Genomic DNA, 21,297 nt, shown 5'->3' with positions numbered 1-21,297 from the left:
GTGTGTGTGTCTCTCTGTTGTAATACATTGCTTGTCATACAACCGCAGTTATATATTATTTTTTTCCTCAGGTGCACATTTTAATGGGTTCCTGCTATAAAACAAAGAAGTTCCTGTTATCACTGGCTGAGAATAAACTGGGGCCCTGTATGCTGCTGGCTTTGCGAGGAAACCAAACAATGGTTGAGGTGAGCCTCACACAGAGAAATGGGTTATGTAACCTCTTGATTAATGTACTTCGCGTGCATCCCAACTGCATTTTGTTTCAGTTGCCACGGGTATTTTTGCATTTGATATGTACGTGTTTGTTCCGCAATATGGTTAGAAGAAAAGGCGAGCCTTTCGTTCCCTGTGAAACTTCTCTCCGCTTTACCGTCAATACAAATCATTTTGCTGGAGCGGTGAAATCAACCAGAAATAAACCAGGTCCTACCGCATCCAGCCATGGATGGTGGTGGACAATTAAACAACTCAGTGGAGGAGGAGGCTCCACGGATATATCCATCATCAATGATGGGGGAGCCCATTACATCAGTGCAAAAGATAAGGCTGAAGCATTCACAACAATCCTCTGCTGGAAGTGCCGAGTGGATTTTTTTTTTTAGCCTCCTCCAGAGGATTCCAGCATCCCAATATCATTCTTCAGCCTATCTGATTATTTCCACGTGATAGAACATAGAACATAGAACATAGAACATTACAGCGCAGAACAGGCCCTTCGGCCCACGATGTTGCGCCGACCAGTTACAAAAACAATGACCCACTAGCCTATACCAATCCCATTTCGTCCATAAACCTATCCAGAGATCTCTTAAACGCCCCCAAACTAGACGCATTTACAACTGCAGCAGGCAGGGCATTCCAATCCCTCACCACCCGCTGGGTAAAGAACCTACCCCTGACATCCGTCCTGTAGCTACCCCCCTACGTGATATCGAGAAACCGCTGAGAACACTGGATACTGCAAAGGATATGGGCCCTGACAATATTCCGGCAATAGTGCTGAAGACATATTCCAGAACTAGCCGTGCCCCTAGCCAAGCTGTTCCAACTGGCATCGACTTGACTATGTGGAAAATTGTCCAGGTACATTGGGTACGCAAGAAACAGGACAAATCCAACCAAGCCAATTATCGCCCCATCAGTCTATTGCCAATCACCAGCAAAGTGATGGAGGGTCACTCAACTCCTGACCTCATTCCAGCCTTAGTTCAAACATGGACAAAAGAGCGGAATGCCAGAGGTGAGGTGAGAGTGACTACCCTTGGCGTGAAGGTAATATTTGACCGAGTAGGGCATTAAGGAACCCCAGGTAAACTGGAGTCAATGGAAATCAGGGGAAAACTCTCCACTGGTTGGAGTCATTCCTCCCGCAAAGAAAGATGGTTGTAGTAGTTGAAGATCAATCATCTCAGTTCCAGGACATCAGGGTAGTGCCCTAGGCCCAAACATCTTCAGCTGCTTCATCAGTGACCTTCCTTCCATCATAAGATTGGAAGTGGGGATGTATGTTAAGCACGATTCACAACTCCTTATGCACTTAAGCGTTTCACATATAAATACAGCAAGACTTAATAGCCAGGCCCAGGCTGACATGTGGCAAGTAACATTTGTGCCACACAAATGCGAGGCAGTTACCATCTTCAAAAAAGAGATGATCTAACCATCACTCCTTGACATTCAGTGGCAGTACCATTGCTGAATTCCCCCACTATTACCATTGACCAGAAACTGAACTGGACTAGCCATATAAATACTGTGACTACTAGAGGAGGTCAAAGGCTAGGAATCCTACAAGTAACTCATCTCCTGACCCCCCAAAGTCTGTCCATCATCTATAAGGCACAGCTCAGGGATGTAATGGAATGCTGTACACTTGCCTGGATCGGTGCAGCTCCAACACCACTCAAGAAGCTCGACACCATCCAGGACAAAGAAGCCTCGCTTGGTTGCTACCCCTTCCACACACATTCAATCCCTGCACCACTAATGAACTGTGGCAGCAGAGTGCACCACCTTCAAAATGCACTGCAGGAACTCACCAAAGTTTCTGAAGCAAGATCTTCTGAGCCCACAACCGCTATCTTCTAGAAGGACAAGGGCAGCAGATGCCTGGGAACACCACCATCTGGAGGTTCCCATCCAAGTCACTCACCATCCTGATTGGAAATATATCGCTGGCTCAAAATCCTGGAATCCTCTCCCTAACAGCATTGTAGCGCTTCAAGAAGGCAGCTCAGCACCACTTCCAGCAGTAAATGCTGGCCTTCTCAGTGATGCCCACATCCCGTAAATTAACTTTTAAAAAGAGTCGGAAAGAACTGGATTTGATCTACTTGGATGGGAACCTCCAGATGGTGGCGTTCTGCTGTCATTGTCCTTCTAGATGTCAGTGGTTATTGGTTTGGAAAATGCTGCCTCAGAAACCTTGGTGAGTTCCTGCAGTGCATCTTGAAGATGGGACACACTGCTGCCACTGTTCATCAGTGGTGCAAGGATTCTCCTCGACATAGGGTGGGATTTTCCGGCCCTTCCCATCAGCAGGATCTTCCGGTCCCACCAAAGTTGGCCCTCCTGCCGCTGGTTCCCTTAACAGCAGGGTGGGTGAGCTAAGCAAAGCACCACAGACTTTGGTGGCACAGGAAGATCCTGCCAGCTGCCAGTGGCAAGCCATCTGCACTACTGGGGGAGCTGGAAAATTCCAGTGATGGTCTTCATTGGGTGGGATTTTCTGGCAGTGGAGGCAGCTCATCATTGGTTGCCGGTGGGATCTTCTGGTCCTGCCAATTCCTACGGCAGTGACCTGCACCTTCGGCCGCTGGAAAACCTTCCGTGAGAGGCCACCATCGGGTGGGACCAGAAGATCTCGCCAGCGTGAACAGCCAGAAAGTTCCAGCCAAAGTGAAATTTATATTGATGTCTGATTTGCAAAGAGTCAGATATTGAAAAGGGCCAAAACGTCTAAACAGTTTATGGCTGGTAATAGGTAGAAGAAGCATCCATTCACTTTCTAACTTTGTTTTATGGGAGTGGGTAAGTGACTTGCCTTTTCACACACTTTATATCTGCATTAGAAATAAAACTTTCTGGATTAGAGAACTGTGCTGTGGTAAACTATCTCCCTTAACAACAGTGTCGGTTGAATCTCACATTGACTTAGTGTGCCGCTTAGTGAACAGTTTGGCAGTGAACAGATTACTGGAATCAACTGTGAAGCAACAAACATTCAGAGGGAAATAATAGAAAATTACTGCAGATTGCGCACAATTTCGTTTTTAGGGCTCCAAAAAAAAAATGGTGCTAACATGTGAATAGTTGCAGTGTTGAAATCCAAGCTGGGACAGTTTTGTACCCCAATGGCTATCATTAAATACATTATAATCGGTAGCTGGCAGTGAATCAAGACACTGTAATTCATTTGAGGCTTTCTGATGACTTTCATAAACGGAACAAATGAGGCTCAGCTTGCCCCAGAGACTGAATCACTGCAGTGAGTTCACTGCCAAGAGTTTGTTTTTGTGAATAATATGTGTGGTCCTATATGCTGCAAAAAGCCTGTTTAAAAAGATCATTTGCTAGCTGGTTGTGCAAGGGTAATATAATGCAAGATGCGAGCATTTGGCCCCCTCACGAGCTGGTATTCCAAGGGAGTGTCATTGAAAATTCCGATTCGGAGAGAAAGTTGGGCACACACAGCTGACATTAGCAGTTGCTCTCGTTATAATTGCTTGCTGTCAAATCCTATTTTAAAAAGTCTCTGTGGGCACCCATGAATAAACTTGAACTAGGAATTGGCTGCATCTGAGTGAAGTGGATGGAAGGACACTAAAAGTTACAGTGACAGTGGCCCTGAAGTTGCATTGTCATTTATTTATTTACACTACATTTAAAATCTACAGCCTGGTGAGTATGCTTTACGTGCAAGCATCTCTCTATTTGTCAACGTTTATCCATCTTACAATAAAAATGCTCCAGTAATAGGCATTTCCTAAATATTTCGACATACTTCTTTTCTATTTCACTCTAAAAGATGCTGCTTTCTTTTCAGGAAGCGTTCCAGACACTCACCACCCTCTGAGAGAAAATAATCCTCCTCATCTCTGCCTTAAATGTGTCACTCCTTATTTTTAAACAGTGCTGCCTCGTTATAGATTCTCCAACAAGAGGAAACATCCTCTCCACGTCATCCTGTCAATACCCTTCAGAATCTTAAAAGTTTCAATCCAGTCATGATCCATTTAAATCCCCGTTGATTTGATTTGATTTATTATTGTCAATTATATTGGGATGCAGGAAAAGTAATGTCTCTTGCATGCCATCCAGATAAACGTACTGTTCATCGAGTACATAGGGGAGAAGAAAAGGAGAGAGTGTAGAGAAAAGCCATCTTAATATATGGTAGGTCTATTCAAAAGCCTGATGACAGCAGGGAAGAAGCTGTTCTTGATTTGGTTGGTACTTGATCTAGACTTTACATCTCTTTCCCAATGGAAGAAGGTGGAAGAGAATACATTCGGGTGTGTGGTGTCTTTGATTGTGCTGACTGCTTTTCCAAGGCAGTGGGAAGTGTAGAGTTAGCGGATGGGAGGTTAGTTTGTGTGATGGATTGGGCTATGTTCACAATCCTTTGTAGTTTCTTATAGTCTTGGACAGAGCAGAACGCATACCAAGCTGTGAAATATTCGGAAAGGATGCTTTCCATAGTACATGTGTAAAAATTGGTGGGCATTGTAGCGAGCTTGTAAATTTCTTAAGCCTCCTGAGAAAGTAGAGGCGTTGGTGGGCTTTCTTAATTAAAATATTGGGGTGGAGGGACCAGGACAGGGTTGTTGGTGACCTGAACACCTAGAAACATCAGCAGGACTGTAAGATCCTGTCAGTGGGAGAGTTAGATAATCCTCTCCAATTGCTTCAGTCTTCCCAATACTTACTCATCATAAACAAGTTTAGTCTGAGTTAATATATTGCAGATGATTGGCTCATATGCAACTTTAGTCCAAAATATCTATTTTAAAAATAGAGAAACAAGGACAGCATTTACAAGTTACGAGGAACAACCCCAGAGAATATCTTATCAGCACAGCAGTTAGAATGTCTGCCTTGAAGAAAATACTTGGAAAATTGTACTCTTAAGAAGTGAGAAAGAATTCCACAAATTTCACCCTGGGTTCTGACTTTTGGCCAGAAATTTCTTTTCCAACTAAGTCGTAAGTCTCTGGAAATCTCTCCTCAAAAGGCAGCGGAAACAGAGCCTTTAATATTTTTAAGGCAGGGTTACAAGGGGAGGTGATTACAAGGGGGGCAGTGAAAGGAGTAGGCAGGAATGTGGGGATCAAGTTACAATCAGATCAGTCTTGATCTTACTGAATGGCGGGTCAGGCCTGAGAGACCGAGTGGTCAACTCCTGCTCCTAATTCATATGGCAAGAAGTCTCACAACACCAGGTCAAAGTCCAACAGGTTTATTTGGTGGCAAACGCCACTAGCTTTGGGAGTGCTGCTCCTTCGTCAGGTGAATGGGAGTTCTATAACTCCCCCTCACTTGACAAAGGAGCAGCGCTCCCAAAGCTAGTGGCGTTTGCCACCAAATAAACCTGTTGGACTTTGACCTGGCTTTGTGAGACTTCTTACTGTGTTTACCCCAGTCCAACGCCGGCATCTCCACATCCTAATTCAGATGTTCATATGCGCCGCGGCAGGGCCAGAAAGTCGAGGCAAATATCTTTAGGTTCCTCCACAAACTTTATTCCTTGGCCACCGACTCCATCCTTCTCCCTGGCGACCATCCGAAGCCAAACAAGATAATTCACAATGTTGTATTTGACCCTACCTGAGCTCCTCACCGCCTTTCCCATCCGTCACCATGACAACCTCTTTCCGAAACCTTTGGAAGACCACTTGATTTTACCCCTGCCCCAGCTCATCTGATGCTGAAACTCATACCTTTCTTATCCCTAGACTTAACTATTCTAATGTGATATTAGCTAGCCTCACATCTCCCCTGTCCGTAAACAGGACATCATCTTAAAATCTCCACTTCCTTTATCCTAATTCATACCAAGTCCTGTTAATCCCAGCATTCAATGGCTTACATTGGCTCGTGGTCCAGCAATGTATTTAATACTCAACTTTCATTGCTGTTTTCAAATCCTTCTGTGGCCTTGTCTGTCCTTATATCTGCAGTGGCACAGTAGAATTATCATTGGACTTGTAATCCAGAGACCCAGGGTAATGCCTGGGGACCCTGGTTTGAATCCCACCATGGCAGATGGTGAAATTTGAATTCAATAACAATCTGGAATTGAAAGCCTATTGATGATCATGAAACCATTGTCGATTTGTCATAAAAACCCATCTGGTTGACTGATATCCTTTAGCGAAGGAAATCTGCTGTTTCTACCTGGCCTGGCCTGCATGTGACTCCAGACCCACAGCAATGTGGTTGACACGCAAAAACCTTCTGAAATGGAGGGCAGTTAGGGATGGTCAATAAATACTGGCCTAGCCAGCGATGCCCATGTCCCGTAAAAATAAAAATCTCTACAGCTCCACGAAATCTCTGTGCCCTTCCAACACTGGTCTTTTATGCATCCCTCTACTTTTAATTGCTCCTTCCTTCTATTTGTTCATCTGTCTACACTCTGGAATTCCCTTCCTGAAATCTCTCAACTTCTCTAAACCTCTTGCCTTTAAAGTGCTCCTTCAAGATTCCTTTTAGACCAAGCTTTTGGTCATCTGGCCTAACTTCCATTATGTTGCGCAGTGTTAAGTTGTGTTTGGTAATATTCTGCCGGGGCAACTTGGGAAGTTTTACTACTTTAAATATGCTAAATAAATGCAAGATGTTGTTGTAGTAGAATTACACTCTCACTGCACCACTCTATGATTGGCCTCCAGCTCACTTCACTTAGCAACAGTTAATCTTTGTGCCTTTTAGAGGAATACAGCTCCACCTATGAATAATACATTCTCTGTTCCATGGTATAGCATCCCTCTATCATCTGACATTCTCGGGGCTACACCATGAGCAATCAATTAGTAAATAAGCAGAAAGGTATGTCACTGATAACCTAATGGGAGAATGTGTTCATATTCCCAAGTATTTAGTGGGAAGAATGTGGGTGAAAGTTTAACTTGCGAGCAAGAAATGAGGAAGGAATGTCGTAAAATTGGAGGGGATGGGGCGGCACTTCTGATGTTCCATGTGCACCCAGTGCTCAACAGCCACCACATTAACCTGCGTAACTTGTTTGATTTGAATGCTAAGCTGATTATTTATGTGAATCGGGTTTGTATGGCCCACACAAGATTTGCTCAATTGTGACAAGAGTCATACAGTCATAGAGGTTTACAGCATGGAAACAGGCCCTTCAGCCCAACTTGTCCATGCCACCCTTTTATTAACCACAAAGCTAGTCCCCGTTGTCCATGTTTGGCCCATATCCCTCTATATCCATCTTATCCATGTAACTGTCTAAATGCTTTTTAAAAGAAGAAAAAGTACCTCTAGCAGCTTGTTCCAGACACTCACCACCTTCTGTGTGGAAAAAAATGACCCCTCTGGACCCTTTTGTATCTCTTCCCTCTCGCCTTAAATCTATGCCCTCCAGTTTTAGACTCCGCTACCTTTGGGAAAAGATGTTGACTATCTAGCTGATCTATGCCTCTCATTATTTTACGGACCTCTATAAGATCACCCCATGCCTCCTAGACTCCAGGGAAAAAAGTCCCAGTCTATCCAGTCTCTCCTTATAACTCAAACTATCAAGTTCCAGTAGCATCCTAGTAAATCTTTTCTGCATCCTTTCTAGTTCAATAATATCCTTTCCCTAATAGGGTGACCAGAACTGTACACAGTCTTCCAAGTGTGGCCTTACCAACGTCTTATAGAACTTCAACAAGATATTCCCAACTCCTGTATTCAGTGTTCTGACCAATGAAGCCAAGCATGCTGAATGCCTTCTTCACCACCCTGTCGACCTGTGGCTCCACTTTCAAGGAGCTACGAACCTGCACCCCTAGATCACTTTGTTCTAGAACTTTCCCCATTGCCCTTAAAGGGGATGCTGAGAAAAGGCCCCTACAAGGACACTTGTTGTTGAGGGAACATGCTAATTTTACCTCCACAAAAGAACTGTTTGGGGCTACTAAAGGATTGGGGTCAACCCCCTGCCCCCGACCTCTGTTTAATACCTAAACACCCCTGATACCCTCACTGCTACACTAAAATGTCAGTTTACTTTGGCCTGGATTATGTGCTCAAGTCTCTGAGTGGGACTTGAATCTAAGGCCTTCAGACTTGGAGTCAAGAAAACCAGCACTGAAAGAAGTTGATACCTTTGGGGAGTCACTATACATTTGGAAGATTGATGTATCATGAAGTTCCATTGGTTAGTAAGATGGTGTACATTTGGGTATAACACTTAACTTGGGAAAAAAATTATTTCAATTTTTCTCCATTCTAGATCCTGTGTTTGATGCTTGAGTACAACATCATAGACAACAATGACACACAGCTTCAAATTATCTCCACGTTAGAAAGCACAGATGTTGGAAAGAAAATGTATGAACAGCTCTGCGACAGACAAAGGGAACTTAAAGAGCTGGTAGGTTTTCTTTAAGTTTCTACTTCAACCTTACATGGTATTCCCCACTTATTTTTAGTGTCTCTGCTATCAAATCTTAACCAGAATTATCATGTGCAACAGTGGTTAGCACTGCTGCCTCACAGTGCCAGGAAGCTGGGTTCAATTCCGGCCTTGGATAACTGCCTCTGTGGAGTTTGCACGTGCTCCCTGTGTCTGCATGGGTTTCCTCCAGGTGCTCTGGTTTCTTCCCACAATCTGAGAGATGTGCTGTATTGTGTATTGGCCATGCTAAATTCACAGTAACTTCACTGCAGTGTTAATGTAAGCCTACTTGTGACGCTACTAATATAAATGTTAAAAACTTTAAACTTTAAGTCATGTTTTACATTGGCGTGAGCACATGATGTGATTGTTCCTGCCCTCATCAGTGCCAGGGCGCATTTCCCAACTTTGAATATATTAACATGTCATTATAAGACCCCACCCACCAACCCCCGTGCTCAATGGCATAATGGCAGAACAGTGTGAAGCACGGTGCAGTGACTAGGGGATTTTCACTGTAACCTAATTGGAGGGCAACATAGCAAAGCCAGTCAATCACCTATCCTGCACATCTTTGGATGGTGGGACAGACAGTGACCCAAACCAGGAATCGAAACCAGAGCCGTCATGCTGTGAGGCATAGTGCTAACCATTGTGCCACTTGCTGCCCTATTCTTTATCACAGACATGGCTGATCTCAATAATGGTGTTGTGTTACATTTCACTTAGGAAGTTATTATGGCAACAGGCACAAATATATTGGTGCTGTAGTCAGGAGCTATAGATAGTTATGGTTGAGACTCCAATTTTCTTTCCATCACATGACTGAGCGGACTACCTGCCGTTGGTGCGTATTGGAAGGATCCACAGGTTTCTTTCCAACCAGTTGGGCTGCATTACTAATGCACCTTCCTTGGCCTTCAGACTTTGGAGTGCAACCTGAACCTGCGTGTTCTCACCCAAAAGCAGGGAAGCAACTCATTGGCGTCACAGGACCTCCTCAATAATTGTCTAACCACGTGGAAATTAACTTCCGCCTTAAGTGCACTTCCTTGTTGGGATTTCCCTGGATGTTGGTAAAGGTTGATGTCGGGCAAGAAAAGTGGGATTGAAGCCACTGACAGCAATGGCAGCTTTCTCCGCCAAATTGTCTGGGATTTGGGGGGAAAAGAACTTCAAGGGAAGAGTTTCACAACGCACTGCAGCCTCTGATGTTCTCGCCCCACCAGCAGCTTAGAAACTGGAGGAACCATGGTACCATTTCTAAAGGCTGACCCAGCACACACCTAGCAAGCCAGTTAACTGAAGCATCCCTTCGCACTGCCCTAATGCTACAAAGGTACTGCTCAGGCAGTGCCCGGATTCCACCCAGGCAGTACCTGGGCACAAGCCTTTCCCCCCTGAGTGCTGCACTCACCTGAGCTTCCCGAGGAGATATGCTTGCCAGTTGCATGCCTTTGGAGACCTCTCGTGCTTCACACTGTTCTGCCATTATGCCATTGCGCATGGGGGTTGGTGGGTGGGGGCAGGGGGGTCTTATAATGACATGTTAACGTATTCAAAGTTGGGAAATGCGCCCTGGCACTGATGAGGGCAGGAACACTCACATCATGTGCTCACGCCAATATAAAACATAACTTAAAGTTTAAAGTTTTTAACATTTATATTAGTAGCATCACAAGTAGGCTTACATTAACACTGCAGTGAAGTTACTGTGAAAATCCCCTAGTTGCCACACTCTGGCGCCTGTTTGGGTGCACTGAGGGAGAATTTAGCATGGCCAATGCACCTAATCTGCACATCTTTTGGACTGTAGGAGGAAACCGGAGCACCCGGAGGAAACCCGTGCAGACACAGAGAGAAGGTGCACAGTCTGCACAGACAGTGACTCAAGCTGGGAATTGAAACCAGGTCTCTGGTGCTGTGAGACAGTAGTGCTAACCACTGTGCCACCTCACTTACAATATTTTATCACGAATGTCAAGGGTACAAGTTGCGTACTGCAAGTGCTGAGGCAGAGTGAGGAAGGGGAGTGTTCAAAATGTCTTTTGTGTTGAAAAGAGGTAAAGTTGGGTCTGACAGATAAATGCCCCTCCTAGGACTAGGGGGCACAGCCTCAAGATAAAGGGGGGGGCGGTTTAGAACGGAGTTGAGGAGGAACTTCTTCACTCAAAGGGTGGTGAATCTCTGGAATTCTCTGCCCGTTGAAGTGGTGGAGGCTGCCTCGCTAAATATATTTAAGACGCGGGTTGATGGGTTTTTGATAGGCAAGGGGATTAAGGGTTATGGGGAGAGGGCGGGAATGTGGAACTGATCCATGACAGATCAGCCATGATCTTATTGAATGGCGGGGCAGGCTCGAAGGGCTAGATGGCCTACTCCTGCCCCTATTTCTTATGTTCTTATGTTTATGTTCATGTGAATATTTTTGTTTCTGCAGCAAAGGAAGGGAGGACCCACACGACTAACACTGCCATCCAAATCCACGGTAAGCGGTGATTTTAAATTGGTCAGTTTGTGTTGTAGCATCTAGTGATTCTATCTGACTGCTTTGTAATTTGGGGCAGAACTTTCCATTTCTAATGCAGAGTGTCACAGCGACTGGGAAAAGCAGCGCTGAAGTGGTTGGCCCCAGTGGTGAATAATCTGTTGTGTCGTTAGGGTGATGTGGAGATGCTGGTGTTTGGACTGGGGTAAACACAGTAAGAAGTCTCACAACACCAGGTTGAAGTCCAACAGGTTTATTTGCCACTAGCTCTGCCCCTTCGTCAGATGAGCGGGAATTCTGTTCACAACAGAACAGAACTCCCATTCACCGGATGAAGGGGCAGCGCTCTGAAAGTTAGTGGCTTGTGTTACCAAATAAACCTGTTGGACTTTAACCTGGTGTTGTGAGACTTCTTAGTGTGTCGTTAGGGTTATGGGGCGGAGCCTGGGTGGGATTGTGATCGGTGCAGACTCGATGGGCCTCTTTCTGAATTGTAGCGTTTCTATGTTTCCTATGGATTCCTGGCATTGAATGTCAGGTATCCCCTTTATGTCACTGATGGGGAGTGGGGGAACAATTGTGACAGGACCTCTGGCTGATGTGTACCGCGATTTGGGCCTCCCGCGAAATTATGTTCTCATGTCACCATTCACGGCCGATGTGAGGGGGGAGCGGAGAATCCTGGCTTGGGAGCGGGAACCCCCGGTCTAATATACGCCAATAATCTGAGGCTAATGAGACTGAATTGTAGAATCCCCTTTGCTGACTGAGATTGCTTAATTCAGCATTGTCCAGAAATGAGCCTGGGATCGTCTTGGTCTGTGTGATTCAACACCACGTCATGTAGTATAATTGCACTTTGAGTCATCAGGGACTGACGTATTTTGAGGCGGTTGCTATAATCATCCCCTGCTGCCTATCTCTTTTTTTCTCTCTGAGCCGTTCCATTTGAAGTGTTTTTACACAAAGTCACCTCAGAAAAAACTGAAACTTCACGCCCCAGTTTATTTCCAAATCTTATGGAAAAACAAACATAGAATGACGGGTATGGCCTTAGGAAAGATGCCCTTTTGAGTCCTAGCATGGTGAATCAGGCTGATGCATGCTGAGACATTCTCAACATGACACAGGCTCAAATTGTGGCATCTTAGGAATTGTAGGCACGGATGTTGTTACTACATCTTTACTGACGGTTAAACATTTCTGAAGAATATTATTTATACAGGCATAGCATTCTCAGAGAGGCTAAAATCTTGTCTTGTATACTTCCCCCGGGTGCTACGGTTCTTCCCACACTCCAAGGACGCACGGATTAGGTTGATTGGCCATGCTAAATTGACCCTTGGTGTCAGGAGGATAGGTCTTATATATTTCAAATCTTATTTTTAACATGACAAATTTTAGTTCCTGCAAGAAAAAGATCTGAAAAGGAATTTACTTTTGAGTAATTTGCATCGGCTTTCCTTTTGTTGTTAAAATTTTCTTCACAGTTCTGTTACACAGTTCTGATTTGTTACTTTCATGAGACATTAGGGTGGCATGGTGGCACAGTGGTTAGCACTGCTGTCTCACAGTGCCAGGGACCCGGGTCCAATTCCGGGCGTCTGTGTGGAGTTTGCACTTTCTCCCTGTGCCTGTGTGGGTTTCCTCTGGGTGCTCCAGTTTCCTCCTACAGCCCAAAGATGTGCAGGTTAGATGGATTGGCCATGCTAAATTGCCCCTTCGTGTCAGGGGGAATTGGCAGGGTAAATACGTGAGGTTACAGGGATAGGGCCTGGGTGGGATTGTTGCCGGCGCAGACTGGGTGGGCTGATTGGCCTTCTTCTGCACTGTAGAGATTCTATATTTTAAGCAATGAGATGAAATTGTGACACAAAATATTCCAAAGATACATAAAACTTCAAACGTTAGAGGACAAATAGATAAAAGTGTAAAAGTAATTGTGATTCTGGGTTTTATAGATAGTGGTGTACAGCATAAAAGAGGTAAAGTAACACTAGGCGGGCGTTTCTCCCAAAAATTTCGAAGTGCAAATTCACATAAAACCTGCAACCCCTAAATCTATAAACATTGGTTCGGGCACAGTTAGTATATAACGTGTACGCTTTTGGACATCTTACTTCAAATGGATGTCAGTGTTAATCGTATATCATTGTGGTGGGACTCAACATATAGAAAGACAGGCTGAGATTAGAGTTGTTGGTTTAGAGATACACAATATATAGTGTGTGTCTCAGAAAATAAAAGGCTTGTAAATGCATACAGCTTCACCACCTGGTCATAAGTTTTTTTTTAATTCATTTGTGTAACATGGGCATCGCTGACTGCCCATCATTTATTGCCCATCCCTAGTTGCCCTTGAAACTGAGTGACTTGCTGGGCCATTTCAGAGCACAATTGAGAGTCAACCACATTGCTATTGCTCTGGAGTCACATGTAAGCCAGACCAGATAAGGACAGCAGATTTTCTTCCCAAAAGGATACTAGTGAACCAGGTGGGTTTTTCCAACAATTGGCAATGGTTTCACTGTCATCAGTGGATTCTTATTTACAGATTTTTTTTTTATTGAATTCAAATTCCACCATCTGCCATGACAGCATTTCAGCCTGGGTCCCCAGAACCTTAGCTGAGTTTCTGAATTACTAGTCCAGCAATAATACCACTAAGCCTTCACCTCATCTTGTAACATGGAGACAATATAAAAGATATTTATTCAAGTGATGGGTGAGCTAATAAATAAACTTGGGCTATTTTCATTCAGTTCAGAAGAGTTAAAAATTATGAATGGTATTTTTAAAGCATGCAATTGCAGAGAACTTTTGGTTTGAAGTAACAGTGAACTGGCACTGCAAATTAGTTATGTTCGCTAAGGCTGACCTGGAGTTAATGAACTCAGGCAACAATCGGTGTTCCCACTTACCCATGCCTACCATATTTGTGAGTTCATTTTTCAAAGAGCTTGAATCCAGAGAGCAGCATTTAAGATGGAAGATTACTCATGCTTGCTTTTCAGCTCAAATTAGCAAAGGTGCAAGTGTTGTCAGGAGATATTTGGAAAGATTTCTTTGTTTTGATTTAATTGGAGCCAGTGGTACTTGGTGAAGCTGCAGCTATTCAGAAATGGAGGGGTCACTGCAGCATTTACCCTTTTGATTTGATACCTAGTTCATCCCATAATTTTTATATATTTTAAAATGAGTGCCCTCTACAGAAAGGGAGCTGCAGCCAAGGCTTACTTTATCTCCGTAAAGTTGGCAGTAGCAAATGAGCGCTGCACTGTCAGACAGATCACACTGACATTGAGGAGAGATGTTCAAGAAGATATAAATCTCCCTGACCTTCTAAAGGTCATTCATTCTAAAAATGCACAGGGCATGACTAGTTCCTGCAATGATCACCATGTAAGAAGCATTTGTGTTCATGTGGCTGGTCACACAATAGCCGAGCGCTGTCAACTGAATAAGCTTAAGAGGGCCAAACCGAGGAATAAAATACACATGGGGAGCAACATTGAATGTAATCTGCATCGCAAACATGAGAGTGATTCACTGATGTGAATGGTACACTTTTCATCCTTCTCCAGCACACACGCCTTACATGCCATTGATGGTTTTGATTTACATATGAAATGCGATTTCAGTTAGAGCTACGAACATATACACAGTAGTGAAAGGAAGACATGAACTGTACTGTACTGTACAACCAGCGTGCCTGCAGCCATTGCAGCTACAGGAATTTGCAGCTACACTTGCCAACTGATTGTGGCAGGCAGGCAGCAGAGGCTTGAGGAATGAAGACCAGGATCAATTTTGTCCTCGCCCCTCTCCTGGAGGCATGGACATATGCTGGATGACTTATCTTGGTAACTTAGCCCAAGTGGTCATCTTTCATGTATGAGCTTAAGCAGCAACTGTTGGCTGTGGTGGTGTTTGCAGTTAAGCCTCAATCTTTTCTCACCTGACATCCGCTCATTTGAAGTAGTGAGTAGGCAGAGGACCAGGAATGGGACTTCTGACTGACTGACTGCTCACAAAAGCAATACTTTTGTGACAGGTTAGCTGATCTGAGCTCAGAGAGAGACTGGGCCAGTTGAATGCACTCTGCAACCAGAAATCCTATTTTCACACCCTCTGTGATTAATTTAGCACAGACTTAATCCAAAGATCAGATCTGGGATCTCCCTGGTTAGGATGTTCAGACAGTAAGACGTCTCACATCACCAGGTTTAAGTCCAACCAGTTTATTTGATAGTAAACCCACAAGCTTTCGGAAACGGTGTTCCTTCATCACATACCTGATGAAGGAACACCGTTTCCAAAAGCTTGTGGGATTACTATCAAATAAACTGGTTGAACTTAAACCTGGTGTTGTGAGACACCTTACTGTGTTTACCCCAGTCCAACGCTGGCATCGCTACATTAGGATGTTCAGAACCAGACAGAAATGTATATTTGTTCAGTAACCATCAGGCGAATTTCATAGAGTAGAACAATTCTTGTAATTATATATTAATATTTCTGTCTTTTTTTTAAATGACTTTTTAATTGTACCTTACTAAGTTACAATCTTACCTATATGTGTGTGGGCAGCAACAGATTAATTGTATCAGAATAATTGCACTCTGAATAAAAGTCATAGCTCACACTTTGGGTTAAATTCTGTGAGTTGTTGATGTGGATATCAACCACTGATCCAGCACGTATAGTCAGCTGAAAGCAATATATCTTTCTGCAGAACACATGATAGTATCATCTTTGATCATCTAATACAGATCCACTTTTAATCCAGTCCTTATCTGAGGTTAAATCCCAACACAGCACCAGTTTGAAGTTCAAACACTAGTCCTCTCATAAAATGCAGTGAACACTTTTGAAATGTTACTCAAGCTAACTATAGGAGCATTCACTTTATCAGGAGACTTCAGTATTGATCACTAAGATAACTGGTGAATATTTAAATTTACCAGTGTTACAGCCCAAGGTTACCAAATTGACAGTCATCTTGAAACAGTACTTTTTAAAAGTTTATTCATTAGTGTCACAAGTAAGATTTACATTAACACTGCAATGAAGTTGCTGTGAAAATCCCCTAGTCTGCCACACTCCAGTGCCTGTTCGGGTACACTGAGGGAGAATTTACCATGGCCAATGCACCTAACCATCACGTCTTTCGGACTGTGGGAGGAAACCGGAGCATCCGGAGGAAACCCACGCAGACATGGGGAGAACAGGCAGACTCCGCACAGACAGTGACCCAAGCCGGGAAACGAACCTGGGTCCCCGACGCTGTGAGATAGCTGTGCTAATCACTGTGTCACCAATGATATGTCAACTTAGTTGTTCAAAGGAATGTCAAAGAATAAGACTCAATGGATTGTGATTTATTTTCCTTATACCACCCTTCCATTCAGTTTTAAAATAGTGGAGTAAGATAATAAGTGAATATTTTTCAGTTGTTCCAAATTCTTCGTAGAAGGTTGTGAGGCTGCAAGAGTTTACAGAGATAGGGAGAAATTTAAAAATAAGAATTTCAGTTTGGTTATACACTAGAATCATAGAATCTACAGTACAGAAATGGCCATTTGGCCCATCGAGCCTGCCCTGACAACAATCCCACCCAAGTCCTGTCCTATTCTCTTTAACCCCTCATATTTACCCTCCTAATCCCCCTGATATGAAGAGGCAATTTATTGCAGCCAATCAACCTAACAGTCCCATCCTTGGACTGTGGGAGGAAACCCACACTGACAGGGAGGATGCACAAACTCCACACAGACAGTCACCCGAGGCTGGAATTGAATCCGGGTTCCTGTGAGGCAGTACTACCATGCCACCCGAATGTATACATATATACATTTGTTTAACAGCTTTAATCTAGCGAAAAGCTTCAAGGTGCTTCACAGCACAATTACAAAACAAAATTTGACACCAAGCTACGTAAGGGGATAGCAGGGAAAAGGACCATGCATGTCGTCAAAGAGATAGGTTTTGAGGTGTGTCTTAAAGGTGGAAAGAAAGGCTGAGAGATTTGAGGGAGAGAGTTCCAGAGCATAGTGCCTTGACAGCTGAAGGTTTGCCACTGATAACACAGTGATTAAAATCAGGGATGTCCAAAATACCAGAATTATAGGGACACAGATATCGCAAGAGGGTTGTGGGGCTGTCAAAGATTGCAGCGATGAAGGGGGTCATGGTTGCGTTCGAAAATGAACATGACAATTTTTAAATTGAGGCATTACTTAACCAGAAGCCAATGCAAGTGAGTAAACTCAGGTGTGATGGGTGAACAGGACTCAGCGTGCATTAGGATAAGAGTTACATGATCTTAAGTTTACATGGGGTAGAACATGGGAGGCCAGCAAGGAATATGCTGGTATAGTCATGTCTGGGGGTAATAAAGACACAGTTGAGGGTTGCAGCGATAGGTGAGATGAAGCAGGGGTTAAGTCAGGCAATGTTACAGACAATCTTAATGAGAAGGTCAAATCAGTTTGTTACAGAATAGAAGAAATCTATTAATATATATTTATATGTGTCATTCACATCAGTACCGGCAGCAGCTGAGCACTGGAAAGCACATGCTGCTCCCAAGATAGTTAAAGCTTCCCAGGTGAGAGTGCAGAAGGATGAATACAAAAAGCCCTCTTCTTGTTTACAAGTTTAATTCAAGTGAAGATGAACTCTTGCCTCTAAGTCAGAAGGTTGTAGAGGTGACCCCTCGTCTAGAGGTTTGAATACGTAATCTAAATTGGCACTCCAGGAATCTTGCCACTGTTCACCCTGGCCACCAAATTCTTCGACCTCGCCTGCAGTGAGAGTGTCGTGTGAACGGCAGGTAAGATTGTGCCCTCCATCTTTCAGATGGGACATTAAACCAAGGTCCTCTTGTTCTTGCAGGTGGATATAAAATATCCAGTGGGACTATTCTTGGACCAACAAGGAAGTTTTTCTGATGTCCTGGTCAATAGTAACACCAGTAAAACAAATTATCTGCACATTTATCTCATTGCTATTTGTGAGACCTCGTTGTTTCCATATTGGCTGCTGCGTTTACTTTCAAGTGTGACTACGTTCCAAAATATGGAGTTGCCGTCATTGGACTGGGGTAGGCAGAATAAGTAGTTTCATAACACCAGATTAAAGTCCAACAGATTTATTTGGTAGCACGCGCTTTCGGAGCACTGGCCCTTCATTAGGTGATCATCACTCGATGAAGGGCCAGTGCTCCAAAAGCTTGTGCTGCCAAATAAATCTGTTGGACTTTAACCTGGTGTTGTGAAACTAGTTACTGTACACTCCAAAAGAAAATGTGTTTGATTGGGGTGGCCTGAGGTTGAGGAATGTGCCATATCAATGGAATCTTTTCCTGTCTCTTTTTTACGTATGGTAACTGGAGAACATTTTTTTGTAAATCTTGCACATCAGCTCTTTTTGAAAGGCAAACTTGGACTATAATTTTGATCTGATTATTTTACATTGACTAGCATCCATCGATCTGTGGATTGGTGCCATTCCAAATTCAGAACACTAGTACTTGTACTGAAACATGAAACCCATTAGCAACCGCGACTTGTGTTGTGGGATGAATTGTTGCACATCATCATTGTTAGTCCTGTTTTACAAGGAACTTCTCTTTGTGATTTGTGAATATCTAGTGGCTGAAGAAGGATTTAGTTCCTTCTTGATGTCAGTTACAAGCTAAAACCCAGACTAATTTCACTGGCATTCACTGTTAAAACAGAATATGTGCAGAAGTGAATTCGTTTGGCATATCTAGCTGTACGACCCATTAAAATGTTTCTCTGTGTTTTGCTTTCAGGATGCAGATCTCGCCAGACTTCTCAGTTCAGGATCTTTTGGAAATCTTGAAAATCTAAGCCTGGCCTTCACCAATGTAACGAGTGCCTGCGCAGAACAACTAATCAAACTGCCATCTCTTAAACAGTTAAACCTGTGGTCTACCCAGGTGAGCAGTTTTGAGTTTTTATTTCCTCTGATAATGATGGCCTCTGTGGAAAATGGTTTCTCTTAGTTTGGAGATCATGTTGTTGTAGTAAAACAAATGTTTTATTGATTATTCCTAATCGTGACACCCAGTAATCCAGCAAGTTGCTGGCTTTTTATCTCTGTCCTCTTGCGGTCCAGTATTAATTAAAGCTCAAATTCATTCATCATGCATGGCATTAAAATGGAATCCACGAGTCACTTGAGAAGGAGAGGATGTTTTACCGGGACGATGTCTTTCATTGGGTTATAAGGCAATTTGTAAGCGTGTAAAAACACTGAATGACGGGGCAAGAGTTCACATTTAACTTCTGTCAGGAGGTTACGTGCGCTGTGGATGTTGTGCAGTGCTACTGGGTCACTCATTTGTAGGCCACTAACTCTCCAGGATCATTACGAATTTATAATGGATATGGTGAACTCACCTGCGAGGTGCTGAGTTCCCACTCTGTCATGTTTCCCTGACTGTTTGCCAGGTTAGCCTCAGAATCAGTGCCCATTTGGTACCCACAAGCTGTTGCTAACCCCATAATGAACTGTCTCTGGCTGGGAGGATCGCATAACTGTTTGGCAACGCACTTTAACTTTATAGTTAAAAAGTACCCCATGACACAATACCTCAATTCATGTTTACCTTTGAGGACTAAAAGCATACATCTAGTTTCAGACTTACACGTTTTCCATTAGTGGTTGGTCTGGCCAAAACAGAAAAATGTTTCTATTATCTCAAACAAGGCAAGTGTTCAGAGCTGCTACTTTATTCTCAAACCTTTGGACTTCCCCAGCAACCTACACAATTAGGGCAGGTTTGAGTTATGACTCAATTTCAAATTAAAGGTTACAATGGTTCTAAACTAATTAGCCCTTTTCAATCAAAAGCTCTCTGAATCAACAGCATAAAAGTGAAATATTTCAGAAGGAAGAATAGGCTTGAAGATGGAGAGATTGTGTTCACCTATTGCTGTAGGTTTGGGTGTTGGCCTGAGTCTTGTTTCAGTGGGTTGCTGGGGAAGGCTGAACTGTTTGGAATAATATGTTAAACATGTATTGTTCTAAGGCAGTAACACTTTGTGCTGGAGTGTAATCTTGATGTACGTTAATAGAGTGTGGCAAGAATGAAAAAATCTGCATCTGTGACAATCCAATCACTGAGTTAACAGTCTAAACCAGAGTATCATCAGAAGAGGGGAAAATGTAGAGAAAGACTATTCAGGCCAATCTCTGATTGTATGTTCTCTGAGTTTCTGGGGACCATGGTAACAGTAACAATCAAGCACAATGGCTGTGATCTTTAGTGTAATATCTGTCATTAAGGTCAGTTGGTAACAAGCTTACTAAACATTCATACCTTGCTGCTTATCCATCTTCACTCACTGGACTCATCCTTGGGATGAAGGCGCTGCCTTATGAAGAAAGGTTGAACAGGTTGGTCCTATACCCATTGGAGTTTAGAGGAATGAAAGGTGATTTTATTGAAATTGAGTGGACTTAATGGAGTGGATACCCGGAGGTTGATTCCTCTTGGGAGATTTGGGGCAGGATGGGGTGACTAAAACTAAGGAGCATTATTTAAAAATAAAACAGAGATGAGGAGAAATCTTTGGTCCTAAAGGGCCATTGGTGTGTGCTATTCTCTTTCCCAGAAGATAGTGGAGGCTGGGTCATTGAAATTATTCAACACAGAGTTAGCCAGATTTTTTGTTCAGCAATGGAGTCAAAGGTTATGGAGGGGTGCGGTAGTAGGCAGGAAAGTGAAGCTAAGACCACAGCCAAATTAGCCATGATTCTATTGAATAGTTGAGCAGGCTTAAAGAGACAAATGGCCTTTCCCTGCTCATATGTTCTTATCTACCATGCAGCTATCAATCAGATGTGTGGGTGCCGATCATACAAGTGATCTATGTCAGAGGGAACGGTCTGGTAACTTTCTGCATTTACCTGTGGATACAAGCCCAACAATATCAAAATGTTAGTCAACTCTGTGTCATGTGTGCATAAGATTGGAATCATAATATAGTGCAGTGTAGAAACAGACCATTTGGCCCATCAAGTCAGCACTGGCTGTTTGGAAGGGCCATCCAGCTAGTTCTGCTTCCCCTGCTTTCCTCCATATTACTGCAACCTTTCTCCTTCAAACGGTTATCCAATACTCCCACCTTTCTGGCTTCCTGCACGT

The 21,297-nt window shown here is 43.5% G+C and overlaps 1 protein-coding gene across 2 annotated transcripts in view; it reads left to right on the top strand.

The window, feature by feature from the left end:
- The window catches only part of cmip (c-Maf inducing protein), a 227,149-nt gene that overhangs the window by 197,267 nt on the left and 8,585 nt on the right, over positions 1 to 21,297 (top strand). For both annotated transcript variants that reach the window (XM_080186763.1, XM_080186762.1), the window contains exons 15-18: positions 72 to 188; positions 8,465 to 8,605; positions 11,070 to 11,117; positions 18,937 to 19,083. In XM_080186763.1, the coding sequence (XP_080042889.1) occupies positions 72 to 188; positions 8,465 to 8,605; positions 11,070 to 11,117; positions 18,937 to 19,083 (453 nt within the window). The remainder of the gene's footprint in view (positions 1 to 71; positions 189 to 8,464; positions 8,606 to 11,069; positions 11,118 to 18,936; positions 19,084 to 21,297) is intronic.

Source organism: Carcharhinus amblyrhynchos, chromosome 4 (genome assembly GCF_965287045.1).
Source record: "Carcharhinus amblyrhynchos chromosome 4, sCarAmb.v2.hapA, whole genome shotgun sequence".
Classification (NCBI taxonomy): Eukaryota; Metazoa; Chordata; class Chondrichthyes; order Carcharhiniformes; family Carcharhinidae; genus Carcharhinus; species Carcharhinus amblyrhynchos.
Note: the sequence above shows the minus strand (reverse complement) of the source record. Positions and strands in the feature narration are given on the sequence as shown.